Below are 16,744 nucleotides of genomic sequence, written 5' to 3'. Positions count from 1 at the left end.
TATAGATAAAATCTAGAGAGAGTAAAGAGAAGAAAAGAATGGGAAAGGTGTGAAGAAAATGAGGGTGGGAGAGGTTCTATTTATAGGGTGAAAATAGCTGAACTTGGTGCCACATGTCACCATCTAGTGGCAAGACTTGGGGAGAAAGCAATGGCCAAGATTGTACCACATCACCTATTTTCGCACAACACACTTCCGACTCCTAAAATCTGTAACTTTCACTTACGATCTCTGTTTTGGACGTTCTTTATATCCACGGGTAGGTAAAAATAAGATCTACAACTTTCATTTTGACTCCGTCGGCTAATTCTCTACCGATCTTAAATTTAACAGTACGAGGAGATTATACTGTTAAATGTCCGCGTAAAATTCATAACTTCTACATACGGACTCTGTTTTCGTCTGTCTTTTTACCATTGAGTTCCTATTAATGAGATCTTCAATTCTCATTTAGGTCGCGTAGGCCAAAAACCGCTCGAACTAAAATTCGAGTTTCGGGTCGTGCACTGCTATGTCAAATCTTAGAAAATTCATAACTTCCTCATATGAAGTTAGATTTGGGCGTTCTTTTTTTGTATGTTCTCGGTTTAACATATACTACAACTTTTATTTGGATCGATAAGGCTAAAAAGTCCTTTATCAAAAATTCACTATTTACGTCTCCCGGTGCCATGCCGGTTTTGCCGTAAAACTTCGACGGGCCATGACTTCTTCGTTATAACTCGGATTTTGGCGTTCTTTATATGTACGGAACCCTTGAGACATATTATAAAACATGGTTAAGATTATTTATTATAAATAATCTTTTTTCGAAAAGTCGTTTTTGACCCCTATTATCTTTAAATTGACTAGCTCGGATCTCCGGGCGTTACAATTATCTCTCCCTTAGGATGATTACGTCTCAGAATAATCAACGAAATAGGATCACATGATGACTCCATACGTTATCTCTTCATCATAAGTAATAAATGTAACTTTGATGTTTCTTCAAACGAATATCTAACTCAAAGACTTCCTGACTGCAGGCGGTGCTCGATCTTGCAGTTGCTCCCTATCTCATGTTAGACTCCAAATTATGACCTTCAAGTCACAATCTCGATCCTTACTGGAGTATGCTTCTTCTTTTTAACAAACTTAAGATAAGTTATTTTATTACTAAAATGGACCGATGTGTCATATTCTAATGACTCATCATCGTATGTTCCCACGCTCAGACTCAGGTCTCTTAGAGTCTTCCAGAACAGACTATACTTTCGTTTATGTTCCAATCTCATCTTAAAAGGTAGCATTTCTAGCTACAAGAAACTATCGCGATACCTCTACTGATCACTTTGATTGTTTTTCTCTTCAAGCTTTTAGCTTAAGTCAGTTGCTACATCGGACTTGATTCTCTGAACTATTTATCATACTTATCGTAGTCGGACTCAATTTGATATGACCGCTAGGGTTGGTATAACAATCACCTTCTTAGTCATTACCAAAACGATGGTAACGATATTCTTGAATAAAACGGTACTAATTACTAGTTTCTTCGTAACCTTGTGACCTTCCCTAATCCAAGTGTGAGTCCTGTGCTTCCGGTAGTATAGGCATCGACTACCATTCACACCTACTCATACTCTTCCCAAGTATTGTCTCGTAGTTTTCCCAAGTCACCATAAAATAAAATCACACGACAACTTAACACATTGGATAGAAAAACGAAGGTTTTTTTTATATTATTCCTTGAAACGATTACATAGGTGTTCAATTCCACCCTAAACTATGCCTCTAATAGGCTACATCATACGATATTATGGCTACTGCATAACTTGATCTTCGGATATGAAGTCCTCATCCTTGATTCCTCACGTTGTCATCTGCTTCGTTAAGGATCATCTTAAATGCTCTTGCCTTTGGTTTTGGCGGCATATTCGGCTTTGTAGCTTCTTCTTTCCTTGGGCAGTCTTGCTTGAAGTGTCCCTCTTCACCACACTTAAAGCAGACTTCTCTCTTGGTTGTGCATTCACTGGCGTAATAACCAGTCTTCCCGCATTTAAAGCAGGTCATCTCTTTAGAGCATTTCCCAATGTGCTTTTTTCTGCACTTGTCACACCATTGCGTTCCTTCTTCGAACTTCTTTGAACCAGTATTCGAGAATTTTCTCTTCTCGTCGGACCTTGAGGATCCTTCAAACTTTCTCTTCTCGCCAACCTCCATCTTGTTGGCGGCTCTTCCCTTGATCATATCTTCAACAAACTTGGCAGCCCAGATAGCTGCCTCCAGAGTAGGTGCCTGACGTACTGGCACCACATACTCCCATGGAAGTCCCTTTGCGTACTTGTCAATTTTTGTCAGCTCGTCCGGGACAAGGCGCAAAGCAAACTCCATCTTGTCCGTGAAGTTGTTGGTGTATTCATCGATGGTCATGCTTTCTTTCTTCAAGGTTACGAATTGGTTCTCCAGCTCGACATGTTTTGGGCTGAACAATACTTACGTTTGAATTGCACCAAAAACTCTGCCCAAGTGAATTGCAGGCGCTCATTGGGGACGAGAGTCTTCCCTAGGGTATTCCACCAGCGCACAACGCCTCCTCGGAACTGACTCACTGCAAAGGTGGTTTGCAGCTTGCCTCTGCAACCGCACGTCATAAAAGTTAACTCCATTTCTGAGATCCAATCCATGACTCCAATCGGGTCTTCCTTTCCAGTGAAAGTCGATGGCTTGCAAGTCAGAAAATCCTTGTACTTGCATCCGTTTCTCTCGATTACATCATCTTGGTCGTTTCTCCTATTAACTGGCAGATCAGCTTGGCCCACTGATCTACTGCTGTTTCCTTCCTCCGATTGTTCGGGAATCGGCTCCTGTTGCACAATGGGTACGGTGGCTTCGTCCCTATTCTCTTGCATTATCCGCCTCATTTCTTCCCGTTGTTCCGCTAACATAACCTGCATCATGGCTTGTACTCCCGCCATGCTGATTGGCTCAGGTGCGACTTCTACTACGACTGGTATTTGCTGTATCACTGGGGGTTGATCTCGGTTCCCATTTGCATTCACGTTTCCGCTACGGGTCCTTGCCATCTTGATCTATACACCAAATAAGGTGAATATAGATCTTTATTTAGGACTGACGTTTAAATCATCCTTATCTCTCCGAAACATTTATATGCTAGTTCTAATATCGTAGTCGTACGTTTAGAATCATAAACACATAAGGTTTCCATATCCGGTCGGCAACAGACCATAGATCCGAACAAATAACAGCATATCAGGCACAAAGCATTTACCACATAAAAGCATTTTAGGCATAATTCCTAAAATAAGCTAGTGCTCACATCTCACAATCATTGCTTAGCATTCTAAGTTTAAGTCTAGAAATCCTACAAATTCCTAGTTCGCTTAAACTAATGCTCTGATACCAACTGTGACATCCCCATTTTCACGGCCAAAAAAGACCGATTTTGTTTATGCTTTATAAAAATTAGAGTACCTCTTTTAATAAAAATGTTGCGGAATTTGTTCCCAGTAAAACATGATAAATACGTTATCAAAGCACTTTCGAAGAAAAGTATTTTTATTCATTTTAAAACATTTGGGATGTCATCGTCAATACAGAAACATAAGCATAAACAGAACTTACATTCATTATCACTAGTGATTTATATCTCCTTAATCTCTTAGTGTAATGTGACTTCATATCAACACCTGTGATATAAATAAACTAAGTGGGTCAGGTTGGGAAACCTGGTGAGTACATAGGGATTTCAATGCCACAATGTTATACCATATATATAGTTTAAAACTCACAAAATATACAATTTCACCATATATATATATATATATATATATATATATATATATATATATATATATATATATATATATATATATATATATATATATATATATATATATATAAACAACTCTTATCCCACCCCGTCGATCCTCACAACGAGACTATCCATACTCTCAGACCTAAGATTAGCCGTTTTACCTAATCCATACTCCCGGATCAGAAATGAACTACTCTACCTAATCCATACGCTCGGACTAGGGACGAATGACTAATCCATACTCTTGGATTAATGATGAATGATTATGCCTAATCCATGCTCTCGGACTAGGGACAATGACTATGTCTAATTCATGCTCCCAGATCAATGACATGTATTAAGGTTTTATTCTCTGAGTATAATTCCCTCGTACTCGTAAGTAAACACTACCCAATATTCCTCATAATTAATTTAGGTTTACTCTTTATCCTAAATCTGCATATATAATCAGGTATGTTCTTTAACAAGTATCTCAGGCAACATCAAATCATTTGCACATAAACATATATTTAATACTTCAATCGATACTTGTATTAAAATCATGTTCATGAAAGGGACTATGCACTCACTTGAAAAGGTGGTGATTCCGAACTCAGACAGCGCTTCGCTTCTTTAAAATAATTTCCTTCGACGAAACCGAGTATTATTACCACTTGAGTTTAATCTATTATTCGTCGAGACTAATTAATAGTCTAGCTATTATTACTATTATAGAAGAGTCAAACAATACTTATATAACCCATAATAATAGCCCAAGTACATATTATAAGTTCCTAATAACGTTACTATAATTAAATAAACGATATATTAAAAATAGCGTAGGCGTAGCTCACTTACAGCGGGTTTTATAGAAAACCGGGCTTTGCTTGGAGAAGCGTTCCTGAGCCGAAAAGCTCTTCTTTTCGGATCCGTCGAGCACTCCGGGGCTTCCGCCTCGTGCTAGGGAGGTTCCCTAGCCTTTTCGGGGGGGGGGGGGGGGGGGGGGGGGGGGGGGCTTCGGGGCTAGAGATAGGTTCTAGAGAGAGAGAGTAAAGAGAAGAAAAGAATGGGAAAGGTGTGAAGAAAATGAGGGTGGGAGAGGTTCTATTTATAGGGTGAAAATAGCTAAACTTGGTGCCACATGTCACCATCTAGTGGCAAGACTTGGGGAGAAAGCAATGGTCAAGATTGTGCCACATCACCCATTTTCGCACAACACACTTCCGACTTCTAAAATCCGTAACTTTCACATACGACCTCTGTTTTTGATGTTATTTATATCCACGCGTAGGTAAAAATAAGATCTACAACTTTAATTTTGACTCCGTCGGCTAATTCTCTACCGATCTTAAATTTAACAGTACGAGGAGATTATACTGTTAAATGTCCGCGTAAAATTCATAACTTCTACATACGGACTCTGTTTTTGTCTGTACTTTTACCATTGAGTTCCTATTAATGAGATCTTCAATTCTCATTTAGGTCGCGTAGGCCAAAAACCGCTCAAACTAAAATTCGAGTTTCGGGTCGTGCACTGCTATGTCAAATCTTAGAAAATTCATAACTTCCTCATACGAAGTCAGATTTGGGCGTTCTTTTTTTTGTATGTTCTCGGTTTAACATATACTACAACTTTTATTTGGATCGATAAAACTAAAAAGTCCTTTATCAAAAATTCACTATTTACGTCTCCCGGTGCCATGCCGGTTTTGCCGTAAAACTTCGATGGGTCATAACTTCTTCGATATAACTCGGATTATGGCGTTCTTTATATGTACGGAACCCTTGAGACATATTATAAAACTTGGTTCAGATTATTTATTCTAAATAATCTTTTGTCAAAAAGTCATTTTCGACCCCTATTATCTCTAAATTGACTAGCTCGGATCTACGGGCGTTACACATTACCCTGATGTTATAGATCCCAAGACTGGTCATCCTCTTCAAGTGGTGATGTGGCCTACAACCAATCAGGTCAAACAAATCCCTATGCTTCAAAGGTACCCAGATGGATCTTTAAGCTCCATGGAGTATTGGGTTTTTGACCAGACTACAACGTCTATTGTTATCAAGCTTAAAAATGGGATGCATTCGTCTATATGATCGAAGGGATTTGTTCCAGTTCGGGAGGCGGGACATTCATCATCTGAGTACTTATCAAATAGTAGTTGCCGAGGAGCTTTTTGAACAAGCAGCAAAAGAGTACAGGTCTATGGTTGCCGAGATTATCAATAAGCGCATGTGGAACGGGGCGATGGGGCAGGCAAATGTGATGGTGGGCAACAAAGATTAACTTCAAGCTAGCACCAAACCAAGGGGGAGATTGAAGGGTCCAGTTAATGGTTTGGTCTAGGCTTTCGTTTTGTAATAGGTTCTTTTGAGTCAATATGCAGTTTTGGTAGCTTTTGTGTAGTTTACGGCCATGTGATGAGTTAGGGCCGTAAGCCTGTTTACGGTCGTAAACCCAAGGTCGGCCCAGGTCCACTATATATAGATGCTTGCTAGGTCATTTAAAGGTTGTTGATGCCACAAAGTTTACGGTAGCTATAGGCAAGTTGTGCCAGACGTTTTTCATCAATAGAAGCGTGTGCAAGCTTGTTCTAATTTCTATTCATACTTCATTCTCGTTATTATTGATTGTATTGTTTGTTTGATCACTGGTAAGATCCGTTTCAGGACCTTACAAATAGGAAGTAATGCAAATAACACACAAAACGAAAAGCACACAAAGACACAATATTGATGTGGTTCGGTCAAGGTGACCTACGTTCACTGGCAAGATGCGGCTATTATTTGTTCACTGACTTGTCAAACAGAGATTAAAAATATAACCAATAAAGATTCAACCTACTCACTATGGATACAAAAGACACATCAAATGACTTAGTAGGCATCCTTATTTAATATTTATAGTGAAGGGACCAGACCTAAAACCATAATGAGCTTATCCCATTGGCCCATAGGCCCATGAATCGTTTCAACAAATCACAATCTGCCATGTAGTAGCTTCTGGAACATTCATCGTAGTGGCACATTATAATGGCACATCATGATCCATAGTGACATATCATGATGCAAGAGTGGCACATTAAGATCACCATGGCACATCAACCATCATGGTGACATATAATGCAATAATGCTTGACCTTCTTCAACTTCTAAGCATCCTTGGACAATCTTAAGCATCATAGTGAACATCACAACATAAATGGCACATCAAGGATACCATCACACATCAAGGAATAAACAGGCACACCTTGCACCAAGATGGCACATCATATGGAACTCCTTCTTCACAATTGACACACCTTCCTTCCAGTTGGCACATCTTCCTTCTTGTTTGCACACCTCTTTCACAAATGGCACATCTAGAATCCAAAGTAGCGCAATCTCACCATAATGGAACATCATGCTTCATGAGTGGAACACTTGCTTCCCAAGTGACACATATAAAGACTAGATGGCAGACCTTCAACCTAAACGACGAATCCATTCCTATTAATGGCACATCTTGGTCATGGATGGCTCATCCATCCACCAAAGTGCTCCATTCCTTTATCAGGTTCCTCATACCTCTCCATACCCCCTTTTAAAAGATCTATTCCTTTTTCATATGATCCATTCCCTTCTCAGATGATTTCTTCCTTTGTCACATGTTTCATTAACCTTAAGTGCTCAATTGAACTCAAATGCTCCATGTGAATGTTTCAAATGCTCAAGTTACATTTAGAACACACACATACACACACACACACACACACACACATATATATATATATATATATATATATATATATATATGACTTGAATTACGACAACAAAACATTAAAAATGGAAAAACAAAGTTTATAAGAGGTCCACATGACTTACTTCTATCAAATCACAAATCAACAATTTTGAAAGCAATAATAAATACTAGACATATGGTTTTTAGGGTGCGTTTGGTATAGAGAAATGGAATTAGAGCATAGAATGGAAATATAGAAAAAATGAATTAAAATGGGGAAAGAGAATTGATTACACTGTTTGGTAGAATAAGGAATTCACTAGAGAAATGATCATAAGAATCATCTGTTTTGTTTGGTTGTATTAAACAATGAAATGTAAATGAGTTTTTTTGGTTATTTTATTCATGTTTAATTTTTTTTTTTATTTTTTTCTTTTTATAAAAAGGCTTTATAATGTACATTTAAATTTATTAAAATATGCATCTTTATGTTAAAATATGTATCCTTAATCATGAACTAGTTATTGCTCGAACGATCAACAAAAAAAGTATAATAATTATATTTTTTTAATCTCTACTTGAATGTTTGAAAAAAGAAAAAAGTAAGAAGCAAACGATAAATTGATTTCATGAATCAATTGGGTACATAAAAAAAATAAACTTTAATTGAGAATTAATAGCACGTTAATATTTAGATTGGAAGAGATTTGTAGGGCATACCCACATCAAAAGAAGATTAGGCCAATTCCGAAAATGAAAGCAGCATAAATTTATATACAAAACGTAAATAAATCATGGGATGAAAGATTTAAATCGTGGGATGTAGCCCGTAAGGCTCCAAGTCCGATCATTTTATTTCTACGCTTTTTTTTTCTTATTTCTCGTGGAGTTGATTTTTTTTTCCTTTTCCCACATTTTCTAATTAAACAAGAGAAATGAAATTATTCTTTCTCTCTCCTCCTAATCCTCTATACCAAACAACAAGGCACACCACCGTTTCTCAAAAAAAAGTGACATGATGGGCTACATCTAACTTCTTTTTCTCATTTTACTATTTTATTAACTAGTTGTGAGACCCGTATAATATACGGGTTGATTAAAACAAAATGTTAAGTACGAACGATTAAATAGAAATTTTATTTGAATTTGAAATTGAAATAAGTGAAAATTATGAGAAAAAAGACATGCAAAGAATAAATTAATTAAAATTATGTGTTTAGTGTATACTAAATGGGTTAATTATAACAAAATATTAAACATAAAGGTTTAAACTGTAAATTTATTTGGAATTGAATTTGAAATTTAAAATTTAAAATTTAAAATTTGATATTTATTATGGTAGGTTTAATTTATGGAAAGTAAATTAATGATATATTGAAAATGAAAATTAAAATAATGACAAGTGGAAAATAAATATATCTCAAATTATGACAAAATGACATGTGGCTAATCTTATGAGAGAAGAACATGTGGCAAAGTCATTTTCATTTATTATAGTAGATTCCTTTTATTTGATCTTTTATATATATATATATATATATATATATATATATATATATATATATATATATATATATATATCATACATACTTATAAAGCTAGCATTTTTTCTTGAATCTCATGCATTAGAAACCCCCTTTTTTAACTTCCTTTCACCACATTCATTTAAAACTCCCATTACTTTTCAATTTCTTTACAATAATATTATAAATAAGTTAAATAATGTTCTATAAACAAGAAAGGGTGTTTTATTACAATGTCTTCATCCCACATCGATGGTGAGAGTAAACAATATAATGTTTTCTCTTCTATAAATAGGAAAGGTTGTGAAATGTTTCAAAGGGACCAAACCATGAGAATTTTGTCATGCCTACCTTTGTAGGATTTTGAAGATATTATTTGGTGAGATTGTCTATATTGGCAAATGTCCAGTTAATTTTTAGATTTCCAAAAATGGTTTTGAACCGTATTTTTTTCAGGTTTAAACTGTGTTTCAGTAAGAAAAAAATTATGTACTTGGGTATATTGAGTTTAACCTGAGTTGGATCAATTTGGACAGATAAGGGAATCATTTTCTTTTCACAAGAAACATTTGAAACTCCCATTATTTTTAAAATTATTTCAAATAATATTATAAATAAGTTACATAATTTTATATAAATATAAAAAAGAATCTACCTAAACCTAAAATTATAACTGTTTGAAAAATCACTTTGATTCAAAAGCACGAAATATATACAAACCGGGTTTCACTAGAAAAAAAAAAATGTAGTTTGGTATATTTAGTTGAATCGGTCCGAGGTTGATCTATTTGGACCATAAAAGAATCATTTTCCTTTCATTACATACATTTGAAACTCCCATGATTTTTCAAATTGTTTCCAATGATATTTTAAAAAAGTTATATAATGTTATATAAATATAAAAAAACATCTACCTAAAAATAAAATTATAACTGTTTGAAAATTTGATTTGACCAAAAGCACGAAATATATACGCAAATTATATTTTATAAATGAATTCTTTTTATAATGAACTTTTGAATCTTTAAAATATATATAAACAAGCTTTCTATATTAAGTACCTAACTGAATTTATGATTTTAGAATTGAACAAAAAGTTATTCAATAAGAACTTACTTTTTTGGATAGCAACTTAGAGATTATAGAAAAATGGAAGTATTGAACAATAAAGAAAGGGTAAACAAGAGAAATGGTGTTTTACTAAATAAGTTGAATAACGTTTTATTAACAAGAAAGCGTGTTTTATTACAATGTCTTCATCCCACATCGATGGTGAGAGTAAACAAGAAAACGTTTCCTATTCTATAAATATGAAAGGTTGTGAATTGTTTCAAAGGGACAAAACCATGAGAAGTTCCTCATGCCTACCTTTTTAGGATGTTGAGGGTATTTTTTGGTGAGATTGTCTTTATTGGCAACTGTCCATTTAAGTTTTAAAATCCTGAAAATGGTTTTGAACATGATTTTTTTAGGTTCAAACAGAGTTTCAGTTGAAAAACTGTTATGTAGTTTGGTATATTGAGTTGAATCGGTCTGAGTTTGATCAATTTGGACCGATAAGGAAGCATTTTCCTTTCACCACATACATTTGAAACTCCCATGATTTTTCAAATTGTTTCTAATAATATTATAAATAAGTTACCTAAACATAAAATTATAATTGTTTGAAAAATAAATTTGATTCAAAAACACAAAATATATACAAACCGGGTTTCAATAGATAAAACATTATGTGGTTTGATATATTAAGTTGAGTCGGTCCGAGTTTGATCAATTTGGACCGATAAATGAAGCATTTTCCTTTCACTACATACATTTGAGACTCCCATTATTATTGGAATTGTTTATAATAATATTATAAGTTACATAATGTTATATAAATATAAAAAAATCTACCTAAACATAAAATTATAATTGTTTGAAAAATCACTTTGATTCAAAAGCACGAAATATATACTCGATTATATTTTATTAATGAATTTATTTTATAATGACATTTTGAATCATGAAAATACATATACACAAACTTTCTATATTAAGTACCTAACTGGATTTATGATTTTAGGATTTAACAAAAAGTTATTCAATAAAAACTTGATTTTTTATTGCAACTTACGAGATTACTGAAAAATGGAACTATTGAACAATAAATTTTCTGGATAACGTTTCATTTTTATTATTTAATATTTTATTTAACAAAATGAAATTATTGGCAAATAAAGAAATGAGTTTAATTAAAATGTCTTCATCCCACATTGATCGTGAGAGTAAACAAGAGAATGTATTCTCCTCTATAAATAGGAAAGATTGTGAAATATTTTAAAGGGACTAAGCCATGAGATCTTCCTTGCATCTAACTTTGTAGAACGTTGAGTGTATTCTTTGGTAAGATTGTCTTTGTCGACAAGTGACCAATTAAATTTCAGAATTTCGAAAATAATTTTGGATCGTATCTTTTAGATTTGGATAGAGTTTAATAAGGATCCGAGTATCTTCTGGCTGAGTTAGGCAAACTCGCTTCCATTGGAGGCCGAGTTTAAGTAATATGCCGAGTATTTCGTTGTGTTAGCCAGATTTTACAACCCTGTATATAATACAATTTAAAGTTTTAACCTTATAAAAGACGTCACTATTATCATATGTTCTACATAATTATGGTAATATTTATGATACAAAACATTTGTTTTTATTATTTAAGATAAAGAGTTGTCTCTATTATCATATGTTATATATAATGATAAAATTTAAAATAGATAAAAAAAAAATGTCTCTGTTATCGTATTTTCTACATAATGATAATATTTAATATAAACGTTTTAATTTAATATGAATTTATTATTTAATAGATAACAATAATGATTTATTTATTTTTAAAAATTAATTTTTTTCTATTTTAATTATATAACTTTGTGTATGCAAAACAACTTCAAGTTCTAACCTTATCTCTTATAATATAGTTCAACATAATAATACTAAAAATCATTTTTTATATTTTTTATGAAATTATTATTTAATTGTTAATAACGATGATTTAGTTATTTTTAATATAAAATATTTTTTTATATCTCACGCAACGCACGGGCATTCGCCTTGTATATATATATATATATATATATATATATATATATATATATATATATATATATATATATATATATATATATATATATATATATATATATATATATATATATATATATATATATATAGTAGTCATCTACCCGCGTAAAACGACAGCAACAAATAGTTACATCAACAATTAGTTCCATTCGACAACATGTTTTGTTACTTCAATAAAATGAAAATTTGCGCTTTAATTTAAGTTTATCTCATTTAAAGATATGGTTCTTGCAACATTTTTAGTAAACAATAGCAATTATACTGTAGATACAAGGCCTTTGGCCCTCCTATACGATGATATTCAATGTTTCATTGTATTTGACCATGTCTCTATAAACCCAAAATAAATAAAAAAAATCATCGCATTTTGATCAAAAAATTAAAATCTAATACATTTTTAAAATGTTATCTGAATTGAAGATTCACAACCATCTTACAATGAAAAAAACAAAAAATTTAGGCTTTCTTTATGAGTGAAATGCCTTAAATAAATAAGTAATCCACCACAATACATGGAATCATAAAGAATCCATCGGTTAACTTAGATCTAACCATATTGGGAGGGAGAGAATAGTGAGTTGTTTCCTTTTTCAATTTATTTTTCTTTTCACTGTGGTGGTGAATAGTTTTCTTTTGGTAGTTTAGGGACCAAAAATGTTACAAAACGATAAAAGGGGTGAGTAATGAAAATGAGAACACATTTGTTATTTTAGATGGATTTAAGGGTTCGATCATGAAGTAAGATAGTTTGGGGGGGGGGGGGGGGGGGGGGGGGGGGGGGGGAAGTTACAGAAAAGATGCAACATCCTCTTGTAGTCTTGTTGTCCATGACATTCCGCACAACTATATTTTTTTAATTGTATAAACATATTATATTATTATATTGATAATTAATGAATACAAAAAAAGACAATTAAACTTGTCATTCTTTATGTGTTTCGAATAGCAAAAGGAAAATGCCATCATGTGATCTTAATAAAAAGAATGATTGTACCGTTTTATTGATTTATTTCAACTATCAAAGCAAATAAAACAAGCTTCCTCTTGTCAAAAAAGATATTTTTATAGGAATAAATTAATACCTACAGATTTTTAAGCATTGAATCAATCTTATCAGCCTCTGATTATGGTTGTAGTTCATTTCCTACTGTTGTATTCAAAGAATGTCCCACCTTTATAGATTCTTTAAATGTTTGTGGGCCTTTTATGTGATGAGATAATATATACACATACTGGATTGAATAACTTGGATTTCTAAGAACCCTAATTGCTTTTCCAACAAAACAAATGAACTATGCTACACACGCATGTATATATTTTGGCAATATCTCCTAAAGGAAAATGTAGGAAATTAACAAAAATTTTGAGCCTAAGATTCAACTTTTAATATAAAATACAAACTATGGCATACCAAGGAGATATTGAATCTCATGTATCAATCAGTTATAGATCCATCACCAATAATTTTGTTTTCCATCTTTTGTAGTTCGTCAGTGAGAAGATTCATGTTTGAGATTTTTTTGTTGTTGCATAAAAACATTAAACCAATATCCTCTTTTATAAATCCACCTACTGTATTACATTGATCCATAGATCTGTGCAACAATTGATTACATGTAGATGAAAAATGCACCCTATTGATCATAAAGAATCCCACATACATCTAATATGTAAGTTGATTGTACATTCTTTGATATCCATGCCAAAGAAGCCTATGTTTATAGCAGAAAAAAAAAAGGAAAACGAGTGATGCAATCATCTATTTAGGTTACCAAATTGTGAGTACAATAGAGTTATTTAACTATGACTTCATACCTGTGAAAAGAAAGAATCCACACATTCCCTTTTAACAACGACAAACACATGTATGGTGTAATTACCTAATTAGGCTACCGGGACAGGTGTTCTTTTGTGTTTTTAGGTTACCAATGGTATATAAGAGAGAGGAGATGGAGTAGTTCGGAACAAAGGGTGAGGGTAACAGTATCATACATAGGGAGGCGGGGCAACAGGGGGTTACAGACATTGTTGGAGGTAGAGGTGCACTTGTAGTGCATCGATCGTCCATTAGAGAGGGAATAACATTTGAGTGAGATTGTGAGGCTTGATGGGGGATTGGATAGCCGTTGACCCTCTTCTAGGTTGTAGTGGTGGCGTAGATGGTAGCAACGATTGAAGATTGTGGCTGACAGAGGATGTGTTAATGGATCTGGTAGTCGGTGGTGTGAGGGTGAATGGGTGGTGGTGGCGAAGAAAGAGAAGGGAACACCGGTTCATGGTGGTAGTTCGTTGTTGGGGAAATTGGCGAAGGAGATCTAGGGTTTAGAGAGAAACAGGGGCTTCAAGAGGCGTGTTTTAGTTTTTGTTTTTCTATATACACTTGGATGAAATGTTAAGCTTAAAATGGTTGTACATGATGTAGTAATATTTGTACCTCTTAAATTTCAAGAAATGTCATATATATATATATATATTGCAAACAAACAAAATAAATCATTATATAATTCAAAAGTAAGATAATTCACACGAAATCATCATGATTAATTTTTAAGTAAATAAAGAAAAGAATTAAATTTTATAACAATTTTAGTGAATATTAATAAGATCATCGTAAAAATGAATCATCAAGATGTTTTTTCGGGATTTTTTATGAATCATGTTATTTTTGATTTATCTAATAATTCATTTGTTTTGTTCGCCAAAAAAATATGTCAAATAAAAAAACTTCTTACCTGCCTACCACGACCACCAGCCACCACCACCACCACCACCATCCCCACCCACCACCACCCATCACTAGCATCCACCCACCACCCACCATTATAACCACCACCTGTCACTACCACCAACCACCACCCACCACCCGTCACCAACACCCGCCTCCACCAAGCATCATCACCACCACCCTACCACTAACTACCACCACCCATCACCACCGACCACCACATGTTATCATCACCCCCACCTACGACCCACCACTATCAACACCACCGGCCACTAGCAGTCTATCACCCCCACCACAACCATCACCCACCCACTACCACCACCCACCTCCACCACCTATCACTACCACCCACCGTTATGACCACCACCCACCACTACTACCAACCATCACCCACCACTTATCACCATCACTCACCACCACCACCTATCACCACCCCCACCCAGCACCCACCAAGACCATTACCACATATCACCATCACCATCCATTACCACCACCCACCTCTACCACATATCACCGCCATACGCCACCACCACCCTATCCATCACCCATTAAAACCACAATACACCACCACCGCCACCACCACCCACCACTACCACCTATCACCAATACCCATCACCACCACCTGCCACCGCCACTCACCACCACCCCACATGTCACCCTCACCACCTACCACCATCAAACATCAATACACACCACCACCCGTCATTATGTGTATATAATCACATGTGATTATTTGTATTAAGCATATATGATTTATGTGGACTATATTCTTTTTTGTCCATTTAAATCTTATGTGATTAGATACATATAATCACATGTGATTAGATATATTTAGTCACATATGATTAAAGTTGAAAAAAACAATAATTTAATTGAGAACATGATAATGAATCTTGTCGACATAAGTCATATGTGATTAGACACATATAATCACATGTGATTATATGTATTTAATCAAATATGATTTACATGGACAATATTTATTTTCACGGTTTCAGCTCAATAAGTGGTCTCGTGTATTTAATCATACGTGATTATATGTAATTAATCACATATGAGTTATATGGATAAGATTTGTTTCCGTATCCTTGATTTAATAGCTGTTATTGTGTATATAATCACATGTGATTATATACATATCTACTCATATATGATTTATATAGACAATATTTTTTTTCATATAAATCATATGTTATTATATACATATAATCACATGTATTAAATGTATTTAGTCACATATAATTAAAGTGGACAAAGAATAATTACTTTATCACATAAACCATATATGATGTATGTGGATACTATTTAATCACATAAATCATATATGATTATATGTATGTAATCACATAAATCATGTGTGATTAAATACATATAATCACATGTGGTTTATGTATTTAGTCATATATTATTTATATACAAATGATTTTTTTTGAATTTCCGACCTGACATGGTCCATTTGGGTTGCATGACATCATGCATTTGGATAGACTAAATGAGAGAAATAACACTTGTTGTTTATTAATATATTATAAGTTCTAATATATTAATAGTACTATTTAATTAGTATTGATCAAAGATTAATTTGGAATTAATTAAGTGATCAAAAGAAGACTAATTAAATATATGGGTTGATTATGTAAATCATCCATAACTTGTATACTGGGCTAAAGGCTCCATAGGTTATCAAGTTGGGCTAAGGCCCATAGGATGCTTCATGGATGCTCCATGGAGGTTTAAACCCATGGGTCATGGAAATGAAGAGTCATGTTACATTAGGTTTTAGATGGTGTAACCCTAAATGCAACACACTATATAAAGAACATGTTATCTACCAAAATCGGCTACACACTAGATAG

General features: G+C 33.9%; 1 protein-coding gene and 1 long non-coding RNA gene across 2 annotated transcripts; one reads left to right on the top strand and one right to left on the bottom strand.

Moving 5' to 3' along the window:
* Positions 1-13,696: 13,696 nt before the first annotated feature.
* LOC122195534 (uncharacterized) lies at positions 13,697-14,528 on the bottom strand. The gene is made up of 2 exons (XR_006185818.1): positions 13,979-14,528; positions 13,697-13,875 (listed from the first exon to the last, which is right to left on the bottom strand). It is a non-coding gene; the product is annotated as an uncharacterized LOC122195534 (long non-coding RNA).
* Positions 14,529-15,244: 716 nt separating this feature from the next.
* Positions 15,245-15,607, top strand: LOC111911150 (leucine-rich repeat extensin-like protein 5). The gene has a single exon (XM_023906940.2). It carries the CDS (start codon positions 15,245-15,247, stop codon positions 15,605-15,607), a length of 363 nt encoding a protein of 120 aa, XP_023762708.2.
* The last annotated feature ends 1,137 nt before the right edge of the window (positions 15,608-16,744 follow it).

Source organism: Lactuca sativa, chromosome 8 (genome assembly GCF_002870075.4).
Source record: "Lactuca sativa cultivar Salinas chromosome 8, Lsat_Salinas_v11, whole genome shotgun sequence".
In the NCBI taxonomy this organism is placed as follows: Eukaryota; Viridiplantae; Streptophyta; class Magnoliopsida; order Asterales; family Asteraceae; genus Lactuca; species Lactuca sativa.
The sequence above is the reverse complement of the archived record's forward strand: the minus strand, read 5'-3'. Positions and strand labels throughout refer to the sequence as shown.

Excerpts from the sequence above, each read along its gene's own strand:
- LOC111911150 (XM_023906940.2), top strand. The coding sequence starts at position 15,245 with ATGACCACCACCCACCACTACTACCAACCATCACCCACCACTTATCAC.